Source organism: Schistocerca gregaria, chromosome 4 (genome assembly GCF_023897955.1).
Source record: "Schistocerca gregaria isolate iqSchGreg1 chromosome 4, iqSchGreg1.2, whole genome shotgun sequence".
NCBI lineage: Eukaryota > Metazoa > Arthropoda > Insecta > Orthoptera > Acrididae > Schistocerca > Schistocerca gregaria.
The window spans coordinates 100272296-100290393 of record NC_064923.1 but is presented as its reverse complement, the minus strand read 5'-3'; the positions used below and the strand labels follow the sequence as shown (position 1 = coordinate 100290393).

Genomic DNA, 18098 nt, shown 5'->3' with positions numbered 1-18098 from the left:
CTTGTCACGGTCCGCGCGGCTTCACACGTCGGACGTTCGAGTCCTTAGCGCAAGTCAGTTTTCAGTTTAAGTTAGATTACGTAGTAGTAAGCTTAGGGACCGATGACGTCAGCAGTTTGGTCTCATAAGACTTTACCACAAATTAAAAAAAAAAAAGTTTAATAACCTCAAAGTTTTTATCTCCGTGGATTTTAATTTCTACTCCAAAATTTTCTATTGTTTCCGTTACTGCTTGTCAAATATATAGAATGAATAACATCAGGGATAGGCTACAACCCTGTCTCACAACCATCCCAACCACTGCTGTCCATTCATGCCCCTCGACTCTTATGACACATATGTATCTAAAATATGAAATTTTTGAAGAATTGTAATTTGGTGCCGCTCATGTTCCGGTATGGCCTCTGGATTTTACATTTACGGTTTTCCAGTTAAGTGTCGCCATTTTAAGAGGACAGCAATCGACCCGTACTACGCAGCGATTTCGGAGAGAGGACATCGAAAGCGAGCTGTCCTGAGGCAAACCCGCCCCGACTAATCGCAGTTGGCGGCGTCAGGTGACCATTAACAAATACCTTCGCTCCGAAACCCTGAAACATATAGGAATGAACTACACGAATTTAGGGCTAAAACCGATTATCTCCAACACATGTATCAAATAAGTATGAGAAGGAAGAGCAGATGCCCTGTAAAAATCCAGAAAAGCAAGGCCACAGTGAACAGTCCACTGAGCCAACCATCAACACCGTAGGCAGGTCTAATTTTGAGTAGCATCTATCCTACAAATCATAGTACCCTTATAGTATGTAATTTATCTACTTACATTCTCCTGTTCACAAACTGTCTGTGATGCTAGTCTCCCCAGGGGTAACAGGAGTTAATTAATAAAACATGTTTAGTGTAACTAAGCATAGAAGGTCTCTGTGCCAGAATAAATATAATTTTGAATTTATTAATGAGTGTTTAATTTTTATTGTAAATTTTATTCATGATACGAGGCACACGAGAGATGATAAATAGGTAGTGACGATACGTAGGTATAGACAGATTTTTTCAAATTTTTGTGAGTCGTTCTTCCATTTCGTTAAGAAGTTGGTAATCTTTGGGGAGATGGCGTTTCCAATTAACTTAAACGGTGCCTCACGTATAAATGTAGCTGAGAGGCGTCACTGCCTCGCAACCTAATAGGTCTAATAAGACCTCCCAATGCTGTCAAAATGAGCTCAGTTCGGTTGAATATAAAAAGCACAATCTCTCTGGACAGCCCACTGTTTTCTTTGAGTACCGCGTTGCAAAGAGCACCGAAAGCTAGCGGTCCGTTTCATTTGCTGGTTTGAGAGTCTAAAGAGAACAACTATCCCTGTAGTAATGTCAGTCCTCATGCCACGTGGACCTGAAGCTTATGCGCCATGTTCCGGTAGTTTGCCTGAATGATTAAGGCCTCAGAAGATCAGGAATCGCCGCCAGTGTGTTACGCAATCACGTGTAACTTACATCGTTTCGATATAACTGTTATGCCACTGCGTTGTAACTAGTCTTCATCGTTTACGCTTACGTAAATTTGAGAGAAGCAGCTAGTCTGATTTTTATTGCGGCTATGGTGGTTCTTGTAAAAATGTAGCATCTGCATGCTTTCCTGCATTCTTATTAATTGTGCACGTTGTTGCCTCGTCATGTGTAATACTAAAAGTGCAGCTAATTTGAACTTGATAGCTCACAGTGAAATTTTGTGAAGAAAAGTCTGTATCTCTCATTGACACCTGCTGTCTCATAAAATATGCAGCAGACGGTGATTTCTCCATTTCATTATGACACTGGAGCATTCAGTTCTCGAATCATTTTAAGGTTTGAATTTCATTATTTTAAGTTGGTAAAATGTCTATTTGGTACCGGTATTCTGCCGAACGCATTGTTCATTTACTGGCACTATCTAGTATAGGTAGACTACCATGGACTACCATCTGCAATAGATATCTCTTCTGTTGTGACTGATCAACTTCCTTTTTATTGTGCTTTTTGAATTGTGGTCTTTTTAGTGTGCTGTTTTTTCAATTTTGTAGTGAAATTATTTCTTTTGTTTTTCTGCTGTAGGATGTAAATGGCCGTTAACGCAATAAATTATGATGATGATGATGGTTGTCATGTAGGGAAGATACTTCGTTCATTCCACGGACGAAGTCCAATTACGCGCGTTTACCCATGCAACGCTACAAAATGCGTGACATTACAAGGTAGCCACCGACACATTAAACATCCTTAGTTTTGTCTAGATTGTGTCGTCCACAATCGAAACAAAATAGCTCCCCTCTAGTTCCGATCAAAGTTTTTCGGGAAATTTCCATTGGCTGTAAAGCAAATAGTGGAATTCTCTACACCCCTCCTTGCCCCCTCTCAGATATCCCCAAACGGAAATCGTCTCCTGGGGTTGGGCTGAGAAGAACAAACACCCCGTCCTACCTTCCAACGCGTAAGCATACTGTAATATAGATAGTGTCATCTCTCGTAATGCAACTGTTAGAAAGCACAATTGCATATAAACCTTGGCGGTGGACGTCATGTGTAGTGCAAGAGACGTGGACTGCAGGAGGCAACTTGCTGCATTTCAGTCAAGAACTGCCACAGCGTTCACAGTGAAAGTTCTCTCTGCCGTAGCAATTTCAACGGTATCGGTGAAGTATTACAGAAAGGCCAGTTTCTGCGTTCGTATGTCGTGTCGTCGAGATAAAAAATCTGTCGTGCAGCGACGAATGCAGAACCAGGAAACGTAGACTAGGTCGTAATACAGTGATCATTTCAATTGAAAGAGACTTATAAATTGTGTAACTAAATTTTACGAGTCGAGACATTTAGTTCGCATGTTGAGTCTAGAGATCAACGGACAGCCGAACCGCGAAATGGTTATACGTGCCCTCGTGAAAATAAATATTAGCACCGATAGGATGTCGTAATCTTAATTTCGAGAACTGTGCTTATTATCAAAACTGTCTGAATGTGATCTTGTGTGACTGCGGAGCTGGGGAGACTGTGCAGCATGGTGGTAGGTTTCTGTGTCCTACAGATAGACCAGGTGGCTGAGGAATTAATTACCAGCTCTTGGGTGACTGGCCAGTTGTGAACAGTGCAGCCCACACTTTCGGGCTGCTGCAAAGGCAACTGCGACTCACAGAGATGAGTCGTTATAGGCATAGCCGGCTCTCACGCGCTTTAGTATATAAAGCTAGTGACAATGTAAACATTACAGCAGGGAACATGATTACGAAAAATAAAATGAAGCTGAAAGGAATTGGATCTTTTACTGCTGTTGACGGCCTTTGTGCTTTCGTCAGAGGAGTACTGAATTTTAGTATTAGTAAAGCTGATTGAATTTTCCCATGGTGGTGGCTGATTGACTATACCCATTATTCGTTGTGGTAGTATCAGTGAAATCGGCGGACTTAAAAGTTTCATTCTGGTGTTACTATATACCGTACTTAAAGTATTGTTGACGTTTATGATGGAGATAGAGGTACATCTTAGCTAAGTAGTAATATGTCTTTTGTTGTAAGAACTTGTGGTAGGCGTAAGGTTGGTCCTGATCGGCGACTTTTTCCACAGTGTACAAACTCTAGGGATTGATCGCTGAGAGGATACGGAATAAAACAGGTCTAACGAACCTTTGTCCGGATATGCATAGTTTCAATGCTAGAGACCATTTATTCAATTACAAATTGTTACAGTGACTGCAGACTAACAAGCGTTGTACCATGCAGCCACAGTTACAGTAAGTGTTGAAAATGGTTTCCATGTGCCTCAACGCATGCGTATACAAGCCGTAGCATGTTATATCTGACACGTTCACATCGGCCAGGCTGCATACAAACGGTGTCAAAGGGAGCATGAATACGCTGTTCCAGTCTCCACATCTGGAAAAAGCTCTGCATACTTTTGGATGCCCCACAACCAGAAATCGCACGACATGAGATCAGGTGAACGAGCAGGCCATGCAACTCGACCCCCTCAAACGATCCATCGATCAGGGAAGACACGACTGAAATGCGTCCGGACGTTAACGGCGAAGTGGACTGGAGCACCATCAAGTAGGAGCCACACAACCCTTCGAATCATCAGTGGCACTTCTTCCAGCGGGAAGGCAAAGTCACCCTCAAGAGACGCCGATAGTTCGAGCCTGTTAGACGATGTGGAAGTCAAACTGGTCCCAAAAAACTGTTGCTAATTATCCCGGCCCACACATTCGGGGTGCACCGATGCTGATGATGAGTTGTCACCACACCATGGGGGTTCTGCTTACCATCCCACAGATAACTGTTATGAAAGTTGAAGGTACCACTCTGTGAATAGAATGGATGACACAAATTCTGGAATCATGGTTGCCTGGTGAAGAAACCAGTGACAAAGTGCTTCGAATGTGGAAAGTCTGTCGCTAGTAAGCCCTGAAAACGCATTAAGTGATAAGGGTAGTAACAACTGTCATGGAGAATGTTCCACAAGGTCATCTGGCTTACTCTGTACTGGCGGGCCAACTGCCTGGTACTGACACGGCAGTCGCCTTCCACAGTGTTAATCACATTTTCCTCCAAGTCTGCTGTCCGAACGTTTCGGGCATGTCCTTCATGATTTCCTGCTTGCTGAAACGACCCTGTCTCAGACAAAATGCGAAACTCTGTTGCAGACTATGAATGCTGTGGTTTTTGTCGGCGGGCACAGGTCTCCTAATACAACCTTGCTGCCCACCTCCCGTTGCCATTTGCCTTTCCGTAAGCAAACACCGTGTCGGCAAGTTCTCGATTCGAATGTGGAACCATTGTGTACAACGCTGTATCACGTCCACCACGAGGTGCGTCAGCAAGAGAATAGGACACGACATTACGAATTACGATGGCAGAAGAGGGCGCTCTGGCATGACATATAAGGAACAGTACCACCCTCTAGTAGGAAACCTGGTGAAGAAACCATTGACAATACTGCTTCCAATGTGTAATAAGCCCTGCGAACGCAGTAAGAGATAAGGGTTAGTAACAACTGTCATGGGGAATGTAGCTGTGGCTGCATAGTACAGTGTGTTTTACACCACAGTCTCTGTGTAGCAAAGTGTGATTGAATAAATGGTCTCTAGCATGGAAACCATGCATTTCAGGACATAAGTTTATTTGATCGTTTTTGATCTGTAGCCTCTCATCGATCAATCCATAGAGTTTGTACAGGGTGGAAAAAATAACCCTGTATGCGATATTGCAGTGCCTGTGTTATAACTAATTACGATGCACATGGAAGTTTAGGGTCTGGCTGACAGTCATGCTAGGATAATCATATGTTAAGGCGACCGCTCGCGTTAGCAGGAGAGCCACGTTCGAGTCCCAGTCAGGCATAAATGTTTATTGTCATTCCATTACACAGCTGATGATTGTCCATATTCGCAACCTCGAATACATTTCATGCAATTTATATTTGGTGTAAAGGACATGGAGGTGTGGAAATAAATTATTTTTACTGGTACAATATACTTAGATCCTTATCAGATATTATGGTCCTCATTCTGTACGTGCTCCACCAACATGCAGCTAATTAATAAACAGTTTCGAGATCAGGCTTGAGTTGGTGGTTGGAGCAACAAGAAAGTAAGCGCCTCGAGGAAACAGGTACTTGAGATCTAGCACACAGTCATAAAATATTCCAGTCCACTTGACTGTGTTACCTAACACTGCGTGGTGCGCAGCAGTTGCATGAGAGATAGTAAGTTGTTTAACCTCCTAGGTCGCTTGCAAGGGTAAAATACTGGAAAAAACTAACGCTCTCCTTGTAACGCTCGGCAGTGTGTTCGAGAGAATATAGACGTGGGGATAATATGCCGACATGATACACACGTTTTCTATCAGAGTGAGAAAATGGCTCTGAGCGCTATGGGACTTAACATCTGAGTTCATCAGTCCCCTAGAACTTAGAACTACTTAAACCTAACTAACCTAAGGACACCACACATATCGATGCCCGAGACAGAATTCGAACCTGCGACCGTAGCTGTCGCACGTATACAGACCGAAGCGCCTAGAACCGCTCGGCCACAGCGGCGCGCTAGTGAGAAAACACAGAAAACAGTTCAAATGGGGCACTGCAGTACTGGTCGACAAGTCCTGGTCAGAGGTGATGGTAATGATGTTTGGTTTGTGGGGCGCTCAACTGCGTGGTTATCAGCACCCGTACAATTTCCCAACCTTTGCTCGTCCCAATTTCGCCCCTTTCCTGTATGATGGTGAAATGATGAGGACAACACAAACACTCAGTCATATCGAGGCAGGTGAAAATCCCTGACCCCGCCGGGAATCGAACTCGGGACCCCGTGCCCGGGAAGCGAGAACGCAACCGCGAGAGCACCAGCTGTAGACCCGGGTCAGAGAGATTACACAGTAGTTATACTTGTCTCGGCGATCGGTCAGCAATGTTATTGTGAAGTCATAATGGCCGTGGCGCAATGGTCAACACAATGGACTCGTATGCCAGTCCCCATTCAGCTTTATATTTTCCGCGGTTTCCCCAAATTTCGTAAAAAAAAATACAAAAAAAACTGGTGAGATCGCTTTGGAACGACACATGGCCAAATTCCTTCAGTCCCTCGCCAGTAGGCCGTGAGCACTCCCAGCCGAAGGAGGTCCAGGCGACACGCGAGGTGTAGCATGACTGACCACCTGACCGTGACGGGATTCGGATGCGGACCTTCCCGGCGCTCTCAGCCAGCCTGCGGCACTGGGGAGGGGGAAAGGGGAGGGGGGCGGGAAGTCCAGTGGCATCGTCTCCACAATGAGAATTCACACGTTATTTCAACACTTTGTCACACGATGAGCTGATTGACACTCGACGAAACGTCTCTATTTCGATGAACTAACGCAACTGGAGAGTCGAGAACTTTATATAATGTCAAATCTCCGAGTAACACAACAAGGTTACTTCCGCTCTTTGGTGTATCCGTGTAGTCACTGGTGTGAGGGCAGAGCCTTTCTTCTTCTTTTTTTTCGTTGTAAACTCAGATTTCAGCGATGAGTATGAAAAAAGTAAAGACAACTGAATATTTCGAGATAAGAACATGTGACGATAAAGAAGGGATTAAAGTAAACTTGTTGCATCGGAGTATTAGAGACACAGAAAATTATGTCAATGAATTTTTGATTTCTTCGTATGAACTACGACATGAAAATCTTTTAGATGTGATATGTGTTTCTTAACATCATTTTGCCACTAATATATGAGTTCAGAACATAACTTAAACATCAGGTTATGCAGCGGATACATGCAGAAAGGACAAGCTGCCACTTGAGTAAACAAGGGATTTAAATGCAAAGACATTTGCACCCATAGATTTTTCACTTATCAGCATTTTGATAAGTGTAGTCTCTGCTACTATTAAATTTTCATGAAAAGTTAATAATAATAGCTACGATACAAAGTGCCCCATCTGGTAGTACTGAATTATTTTTCGAAACTTCCCGACGCTTTATTAAACTATCTAACTCCACACGATGTCTCTCCTGTCCCACCTGTCTACTTCAGTGCCTCTTTATTTTATTCAGAGTGTTAGTCGATTTTTTTATTCCTTAGTTTTCATGCTTGTGATTGTCTTCATTTCCACTTTTTCATCCGTTACTTGGAAGTTTTTTCCTTACATCTTAGTTGCATAACGTTTACTCTGCGATTTTTTTCCAAATGTGCTTCAGTTACAGTGACTTTTACAAAGTTACTTCAAATCATACCAACATCTTTACCAATCTGTTATTTGTCTGATTAACAAGATACAAAAACATTATAGAACGTTCTTAGTGCACTCTATCATTCATAAAAATAATTGTAGTTTCATACACATATAAGGAGCAAATTTCTTGCACACACAAATTTCGTTACTATCTTTCTTATCACTAGATTAAAAGTTTATCCTGTATCATAAAAGTGGACTGAAGATGGTTTTTACTGTATCATGGGACAGCTAGACCATGTTTCTAACCTAACAGGTGGCAAAAACGTCCAAACTGGATACTTTGATGTAGAAAGTCAGAAGTCAATGACATCTGGTACGAGCATCCAAAGTGGATATTCCACGTGGCAAAGATGGGGCTAATGGGTCACTATCAGTCACAGGCAAAACAGAACTATCTGATACAAAAGAGACTAAGCCAGCAACATCTGTAATTGACGTACTCTGTCTTCACATATTATCGTCTAAGACAGCCAAAATCACCAAAATTCAAGTTTAAGTGAATTTCGTCCGATCATCTACAACTGCAGACATTCTGGGGCCAATAAGGGTTGGATTACTGCTGGGGGAAGGCTGGTTACAAAATTCCTTGCTAGTTTGATGAAGATTATCGTGCTCATACCACAGCCTCCGTGGAAGCGTGTTGCACTGAACATTACGGTGGTACTCGCCTTTCGAAATCCACCAAATCTATTCTAGGGAATACTGAACATTCAACTAAATATGAGAAACCAATAAATTTAGCTGTAGATCATCATTTTGAGGCTTCATTCTTCAAATAATCCATGAAGATACACATTCTGGAAAATCTTTTTAACTGTGACGCTGTCAGTTTGGATAAGGCATCGAATCTCACTGTACCCTCTAACTGCCCTTGGCACAGGCAACAGAATACACAAACGTGTGGTGTGTGGCACGCAGCTACCCAATGGACTGCAGTACTGAGTGAGGTGGTACAATGGTAGCACACCTGACCCATATCCAAGAGAACATTGGATTGAAATTACTAACAGTTCACCAGATTTACTTCACTAAATCACTTAAGTCGAATGTTGGGAAGGTTTCTTTGAGAGAGCACTGCTGTTTTCCTTCCCCAGTCTGAGCTTGTTCCCCATATCTAATAAATGCATCATTTAAAGTATATTAAAATCTACTATCTATGAGACTATTTTGGTTTATTATGTTAATAACATTGAAACTCTTCATTTCACTGTGATCTTTCTTAATATGAGTAATGTTGTAAATGTGGTTGAGGTGAACCATTCTCTTAAGTTCTTAAATTACTACCACAACTTTTTTCATCGAGTTATAGATACCATTACAGTTAAATCATAATCTTTTTCCCTTTTTGAGGAATGTGAATTTTAAATTTCCACCAATGAAGACACTGTCCCCATCAGTTGCTAGTTTAGATAACCTTTTGATACAGTCATGATGAGTATACAAAGTGCAATTTGCTGATAGAAAGTGCCACACGGGAAGTGCTTGTCTGTTCCCACTTACTCACATAGCGATGGCTGGTTTTCAAATGAGGACCAGCTGCATCCTGAACCATCATAGAGTATCCTGTTTGCCAGAACATAGGCACACCATGCTTGCATTATCTTGTGAGATGCCACTGTTGTGAAACATTGCTGTTGCCATTGAGAGGTGTGTTACTGTTGGGGGTCCAGTTTCCATTTCAAACAAATTTGGAGATGATTTCTGCAACCATAACTGTCCCCACTTCTCCCTGTTCCCCATGTACACACTCAGATGTACCATTACCAACTTAGTAGAGTTTAGCCAGTTTTCTGGTTCTAATCACAATACTTCATGAGAAATTTTGTACATTAATTAAAATGGATTGTAATAATGTTATCTATTATCTTAAAGAAATGCACCTAATCATACAAAAAATTTAATTAATCTGATTAGAAGCAAGAAATTATTTTGATAATCAAATGTTTGAGGACCTTTTATGTATATCTTAGCACCAAAAGTGCTTCATTTTTGGTTTTGTGATTGTATGTTTCCTTGGATTTCAGTATTATGTGGATAGTGATCTGGAGTCTTGAAATAATCGTTTACCTGTTGGCAGACTGCTACCAGTGACCCAATTCTGATATATCTAGTTATCTGACACTAGTATTCGATAATAACTTCAGTAATACTATATGATAATTACTTCACCAACTACTACCAAATTTTTAAAATTAAAGAAAAAGTAATAGCTCTAACCAAATATCTGCGAAGTTCAATAAAGAATTATGTTGTCAAATAATTTCCTAGTTTGAATGTGTAACCAGTCATTTGTCAAAGGAACATTTTCTGATTGGCTCAACTACATTAACGTTAAGCTACTGTACAAGAAAGTGGAAACATATATAGTACACAGTTTCCATTCTAGTTTCCTTTTGCCAATATGGTGTAAAGTTTTAGGAAATGATATGCATAGGTGTCTTCTTAACCTTCTGACCACAAATAATGTGCTGCCCATATCACAGTTTGGATTTCTGGGGAACATTTTTTTACTGATAATGTTCCTTGTTCATATAGTGAGTATGAACTTAACTTAGTTGGTAACAAATGTCATTCTACTATTATTTTCTGTGATTACTCAAAGGTGTTTAACTGCACAAGTCATAAAATTTTGTAAATAAATTAAGATATCGTTTTGTCAGAAGTAAAGTTTCAAAAGGTTTCATGTTCTAACAAAGAAAAGGTATCAGTACTAAAGACTCATCAAATAAGCTATGAGTCACTATTTAATTAGGAAATAATCACAAGAGATTTTCCCCAAGGTTCCATCTTGGAGCCATTGGTTTTCCTTTTGTACCTTAATGACATGTTGGTGGTTATGTTTCTTCATGTAAGACATTTCTTTCACATAATACAAAGAGTGTGACAAATACCATTCAAATTTTACAAAATGATGCTAATCAGTTGTTTGTAACTAATGCATTGTCATTAAATTTAAAACCATATTTTGTGCTATATGTTAGGGATTTCAACTGAGAATATTGACAGAATATACAATTGTGGAGATGGAAGGGCACTGACAGCATTTAATACTTGGGATTACCATATGATCATAAAATCAATCAAGAGGAATATACCACAAAACTCCTGAAAAACGAAAACTAATCTCTGTTTTCTATGCAGATGTTCCCAAGATAGATAACATACAAAAGCTGGTGTGTTGTGCTTATTTTTTATTGTATAATGTCATATACTACAGTAACATAGGATAATATATCAAGAAAACATTCCTGTTTCCAAAGGCATGTGATAAAAATTATTTTTGGGGATGAAGACAAAAATATCCTTTCTTCTTTAATAAAATTTGTTGTGAATCAAATTGTTTTTCAACCAACTGCTCAGTTCAAGAATACACACCAGAAATAAGAAAAATATTCAGAAAGAATCAAATGCAAGTTTAGCTATGAATAAAATATAATTTTAGGAGAGCTTGAGGGGTTATAGGTTTCCAATCAGTTGATTGTGAATTGTGTGGAATTAATAATGGTATTACATAATTTGACTGCTATGTAATACTAAACCTAAAGGGTAATATGTTCAGTGTAAGTAAATGTTGTAATAATTTTTGTTTGGAAATAATTGGCTATAATATCTTATGAATTATTTTATATGTTGAAGTATATGTAGAAACTACTGTATAAAAAGGTTATAATGAATTTTAATTTTTTGTATTGTTCCATAACCTTGCAGACTGCACTATAGTTGATTGGAATGTACACTCCATCGAATCTTATTTTTTCTTGTAAAATATACACATATCAAAAAAAGTTTTGCATCACCCCAGTTCCCATAACTACTGACGACAGATGTTGACTGTGGATATTGTATGACAGACACAGTCCCTTTGACTGTTCAGAGATGTCACTAAACCCACAGAAAGATGTAAACAACAGTGTATGAGCAGCGACTATTAGACGGACGGGGTCCGACAGCCGATCAGTTCCAGTCATTCCACCAAGAAGGACATACACGGCTCGTGTTGTCTGTAGTTCAAACATGCCAAGCCAGTCAATACCGCGGTTCGATCGCGTCCGCATTGTTACTTTGTGCAAGGAAGGGATCTCAACAAGGGAAGTGCCCACGCGTCTCGGAGTGAACCAAAGCGATTTTGTTCCGACATGGGGGAGAGAGAAAGAGAAACAGGAACTGTAGATGACATGCCTCAGGCAGGCCGCCCAAGGGCTAATATTGCTGTGGATTATGGCTCGGAGGAACCTTAACAGCAACGCCACCATGTTGAATAATGCTTTTTGCGCAGTAACAGGACGTCATATTACGACTCAAACTGTGCGCAATAGGCTGCATGATGCGCAACCTCACTCCCAACGTCCATGACAAGGTCCATCTTTGCAGCGCAGTGCTTATTGACCCAACAACATGCCGAATGGACTGCTCAGGATTGGTATCATCGTGCACATCTTATGAATGACTTCCTTCAGAGTAATGACATCGCTCGACTAGAGCGGTCAGCATGTTCTCCAAACATGAACCATATCGAACATAGATCGAAAAGGGCTGTTTATCGATGACGTGACCCATCACCCACTCTGAGGGATCTACGCCGAATCGTTGTTGAGGAGTGGGATAATCTGGACCAACAGTGCCTTGATGAAATGGTTCAAATGGCTCTAAGCACTATGGGCCTTAACATTGGAGGTCATCAGTCCCCTAGACTTAGAACTACTTAAACCTAAGGACATAAAATACATCCATGCCCGAGGCAGGATTCGAACTTGCGACCGCAGCAGCCGCGTGGTTCCAGAGTGAAGCGCCTAGATCCGCTCGGCTACCGCGGTTGGCAGTGCCTTGATGAGCGTATGGATAGTATGCCATGATGAATACAGGCATGCATCAATGCAAGAGGACGTGCTACTGGGCATTAGAGGTACCGGTGGCTGGCCGGGGTGGCCGAGCGGTTCTAGGCGCTACAGTCTGGAACCGCGCGACCGCTACAGTCGCAGGTTTGAATCCTGCCTCGGGCATAGATGTGTGTGATGTCCTTAGGTAAGTTAGGCTTGAGTAGTTCTAAGTTCTACGGGACTGATGACCTCAGAAGTTAAGTCCCATAATGCTCAGAGCCATTTGAACCAAGGTTACCGGTGTGTGCAGAAATCTGGACCACTACCTCTGAAGGTCTCGGTGTATGGTGTTACAACATACAATGTGTGGTTTTCATGAGCAATAAAAAGAGCGGAAATGATGTTTATGTTTATCTCTATTCCAATTTTCTGTACAGGTTCCGGGACTCTTTCTATTCTGTGATTTCGAAATAAACAAAATTTTCTTGTAGAGCTATATTGTCTTATTTCTAAACTAAACCTCTAAACCCTACTGCCAACTGTAATTTGTATTATTGCTTTAGCTGTTGTCAGTCGCTTAGCATGCAGAAAATTTTTTCTATATATTTCACCTATCTACTTCAGTATTTACCAATGCACAGCATACCACTGTATATTAATATACAGGCTTGGAAGAAATATATACGGAAATTCGATATGTCAACTGCTATGCAAACATTGTAATTTGGTATTCTAAAATTACAGATAGTTGCATGAGACAACAATACCAGACCTGCTTCATTTAACTGACACACTCATTCACAGCTTACATATTACACTGTACCTAAAAATTCTATTGTGATGCAGATGTATCACAAACTACAATTGGAAAGACATGTAGGTTTATGAATACAGGTGCATCACAAAACAAGAATTGGAGAGAATCATACTCATTAAATGTTATTGACCTGTTTAAATTCTCCAACTAAAGGCAGGCTGCTTGTGATTGATAAAATCTTCACACTTACTGTACCTGTTATAACCAACATGCTAATATATTTCCTCTCATGATACATTATAATCCCAAAACTGGCTCACAACAACAGAAGAATATTTACCCTATGTTTCAGAAAGTAGGTTTCAATGTCTACAGGTGTATAAATACCATCCAGAAAATAAAGGAATGTTTTCAAGTGGCTGCTCTCTGAGTCATAGTAATGTTGCTGAATGCAGGTTCAGTACCCAAATATGTTGAACGAAGGTGCAGTACCCAAACACTCACCTAGTTTTTAATAGAATCAGCTTCAAGTCCTAAATAGTTTTGAGAAATAGTTACATCAATCATTGATACAACAATCAATGCAGATATCTATTAATTTGAAGAATTTACAAATATTTCAGGTGTACAGAGAATTTATAAGCTTAAGGGCATGAACAATATCAGAAGTTGCGTCCGCCTTGATGCAAAACACCTTGTTATATGTTTAATTTCTTTATTTTCCCATACTAGTTTCGGCGACAAATATCACCATCATCAGTGGGCTTTTCTAATCTAGAACATGCAGAGAATAGCATGGTTACACAAACAGTGGCACATTATTACATTTTTACTGATCGTTTTTTGAAATATACTTTTTTGTACTACCTTATTTATTGCAAGTTACATAATGTTTTTGAGCATTATTTTTGCTGTCTGCAACATGTATACTCCGTGCTTATGTCACCGTTTTTATTCACGAACATCATGTCATCTGCAAACTGTATGAGCGGCTGTTAGTAAACAAATACTGAAGGTGAACTGTGTATGTCAGCAATATACTCTTGGGATTGCAGCAGCGTTGTGGAATGCAGTGTAATGAAACTGTTACTTAGCTATTTGTGTACTTACGTTCGTTGGATGGTGTGGAGACGCTTTTATATACACAAAACAAAACTTTGGCACAAATAGCTAAGTAACAGTTTCATTACACTGCATTCCACAACGCTGCTGCAATCCCAAGAGTATATTGCTGACATACACAGTTCACCTTCAGTATTTGTTTACTAACAGCCGCTCATACAGTTTGCAGATGACATGATGTTCGTGAATAAAAACGGTGACATAAGCAGGAAGTAAATATGTTGCAAACAGCAAAAATAATGCTCAAAAACATTATGTAACTTGCAATAAATAAGGTAGTATAAAAAAGTATATTTCAAGAAACGATCAGTAAAAATGTAATAATGTGCCACTGTTTGTGTAACCATGCTATTCTCTGCATGTTCTAGATTTGAAAAGCCCACTGATGATGGTGATATTTGTCGCCGAAACTAGTATGGGAAAATAAAGAAATTAAACATATAACAAGGTGTTTTGCATCAAGGCGGACGCAACTTCTGATATTGTTTTTCTATGCAAACACGGACCAAATGGAAGAGTTCCAAGATAAAATTATTGCTTAAGGGCATGATATGTTAAATAAATATTTCTGCTCCTGTTTAGAAACCAGTGTGAAGCCAATTTCAAACATTTCCAACTTAGTGCTGAAGTTTGTAACATAGGTTCCATCGAGAGTTAGAAACGCAACTCAAACTTTATCAACAAATTTATTTCCATAGAAAAATATAATTTTGTACTGAACTGCAGAACTCAAACCAAGACCTCTGCCTGTTGCGAAAAACACTTAGAAAACCAAGGCATATAGAAATAATAACACAGGCAGATTTAGGCTTTTATCTATGTCATAGAAATTTCGGTCACAAATTTCATTGTGACACACACATACAGACAGACATACAGATAGACACAAAATAAATGAAAAACAAACATCAGGGAAGCTTAAGCCATTTACAAAGACAAATGAGCCGACAGAAATAGAAAATAGCAGTTGTAGTGTTAAGTTGCGAAATTACAGTGGCTACACAAAAAAGTGGAGACACTGGTTTTCGACAAAATGGGAAAGGACACGATTTTCGAATAATAAACTAGAAGCTTTACTCTAAGAACTTTTTCATTTTATTCTAAGATATTGCCATGTGCTGTTTGAACTCTGAAAACAATCTGCAAAATTAAAGAATCAAAACTCGAAGATTATGAAAATTCTTCTATTGTTGGTGTCAAAAGTAAACAAGACACAGTTCATGAATTCACAGAAACAATGCATGATTTCAGTTCCCTCTAAGATAATGACCCAGCCTCAATATCAGTCTGGCAAAGGATTTTAGTCTACTAATAGGTAGTAAATTCAGTTCAGTTCTACATGAAAATACAGTGAGGCAAAAAGATGTAAACATTAAATGGGTGTTCTTTTTATGTTTTTCCCCTGATTAAACCACGGCGTCCCGATATTCCATTGATGAACGAAGGAAGATAATTGCCTGGCTGGAGGTTTTCAGTCCTCAAGCATCATGCAAAAAAATTTCAAGGCCTGGATCGGGTGGAATGGCCATCGCGCCTGACAGGTAGTAGGATCTACAAGAAGTTTGGCGTCTGCTCAAGACAGCGGTAGCAACAGATCTGTCCGAACTGATTATCCTCATCCAGGGACCAATGATAACAGCCCAACCAAGTCCTCGAGGAGACTTTCTCTAGAATTTTGAATTACGATTTAGGAATGGAGCCAAACCACTTGCAGATTGTGCATCAACTCACAAATGCGGGCAAGCAATTACGGGTGATTGCTGCGCAATTATCTTGGAAATGGTACACTTGGAGCGTGACATTCTGTTCATGTTTTCTGACAAAGCAACATTCCTCATGAGTGGTCGTGTGAACAAGCATAACTGTGTCATCTGGGCGACCGAGCACCACCTGGAAGTTCGAAAGCCCGTGCGGGATTCTCCCAGGGTGAACGTTTGCTGTGGAGTGACTGGATCCTTTTTTGAAGAACAGACAATCAGGGGAGAGAATTAACTTGTCATGTTCAACACGTTCATGGAGGAGAACGCGCCACTTTCCATCCTCCAGCGAGGGTACTTTCACCAAGACGGCACCTATGCCCATTACAGTCATATGGGTAGGGGTTACCTGAACAACACGTTCGGTAAATGTTGGATTGCTAGAGGTGATCCTTTCCACTCGCCAGCACGTTCATCCGACCTGACGCCATGCCATCTGTGGCTGTGGGGCATGGTCAAGGATCGTGTCTACGCCATCCAATCTTGCAACGCAGACAGTCTGAAGCCCTCCAACAGTGAGGTCCTTCTATTGCTGCACAGATGGTCCAATGGGCCTCATAGTCAACAATGGGCCGCCGCTACTAGTGCACTGAACGAGATGGGTGGCAAATTGAAACTCTGTAATCAAACCGCTGTCGTGCAGCTGGTCCCTACGGAGGTTCGAGTCCTCCTTCGGGCTCGGGTGTGTGTGTTTGTCATTAAGATAATTTAGGTTAAGTAGTGTGTAAGCTTATGGACTGAGGACCTTAGAAGTTAATTCCCATAAGATATCACACACTTTTGAACATTTCAAATCCCTGCCTCGTAATTTCACATGATTGAACACCCATTTAATGTCAACATCTTTTTGGTTCACCCTGTAAATCGCGATACATGTATCTTTTGTTTTATATTAATCAGAGACAAATGACAACTGTCATTTTCAGATGATTCTTACACTGTCATCCTGTACGAGTCAGCACAGAGTGGGTGGCAAGTGTTTTGGAAATATCAGTCCCATGACGTCACTGAAATAATGAGTTACAGCCTAAAGCTACAAAATTGTCTACCTTAACAGAGCATAGCCACATCTCGGCCTTAAAATTGTCCTGTTGGTTGTATAGGGCCTCTGAAAAGTATAGGTCATCTGACAAGTCTTTACCACTGCAGCAATGGCATCCCGTGTACATCAGTTTCATGAGAAAGGCGTCAGAATCTGAAGCTGCACCGCCCACGATGAGCCTGGACCAGGGCTGCCAACTGCCATGAAAGAGAACAGTTGAGTGACGCAAGGCAGAGAACAAAGTGACGGCACTGCCAAGTTTCTGTGCCACACTCTGGGAAATGCAAACGCACTCGCCTGTACACCACTGTAGTTTCTGTCCCAGTCACCGGCAGAAACCTGTCTCGCGAGTCGAGGTCTTGAAAGTACACGAGAACCCGAGACGAGGCGGAGTAGGGCGAGCCCCTGGCCCGGACCCGTGAGTGCGACTAGCGGCGCCGGCGGCGGTCGTAGTTGAAGCGCCGGCCGCCGTCGAAGCGAAAGCCGTAGGCGGCGGCGTTTGGCGCGTTGACGAGCGCGGGGCTGCGCTCCGCGTAGTAGGAGGCGTGGCCGTGCGCCGGCCGCGACGGCGCGTCCTCCACGCCGAAGGCGCGCCCCCCGTAGAACGCCTCGAACTGGCCGCGCGGCGGCAGCACCGTCGCCAGCGACTCGTCCTCCGGGTCGTAGCCGCTCGCCACAGCCACCACCACCGCCGCCACGGCGGCCACCACCACTAGCGCTGTCGCTCTCATCTGCAACGCAGCGACAGCCGGTCAGCACTCTCCGTAGAGGAAGCATAAGCGCATTTACGATATTACTCACAAAGAGAATATGAAAGCATTATACACTACTGGTAATTAAAATTGCTACAAAAGATGAACTG

General features: G+C 41.3%; 1 protein-coding gene and 1 long non-coding RNA gene across 2 annotated transcripts in view; both read right to left on the bottom strand.

Annotated features, from left to right (window-relative positions):
- Positions 1–14036: 14036 nt before the first annotated feature.
- On the bottom strand, positions 14037–14471 carry LOC126268214 (uncharacterized). Its single transcript, XR_007549114.1, has 3 exons — positions 14426–14471; positions 14183–14295; positions 14037–14089 (listed from the first exon to the last, which is right to left on the bottom strand). It is a non-coding gene; the product is annotated as an uncharacterized LOC126268214 (long non-coding RNA).
- Positions 14472–15104: 633 nt separating this feature from the next.
- The window catches only part of LOC126267618 (uncharacterized), a 39824-nt gene continuing 36830 nt past the window's right edge, over positions 15105–18098 (bottom strand). Inside the window, exon 2 of the mRNA XM_049972917.1 lies at positions 15105–17967. Within this exon, the coding sequence (XP_049828874.1) occupies positions 17665–17967 (303 nt within the window). The 3' untranslated portion in view covers positions 15105–17664. The remainder of the gene's footprint in view (positions 17968–18098) is intronic.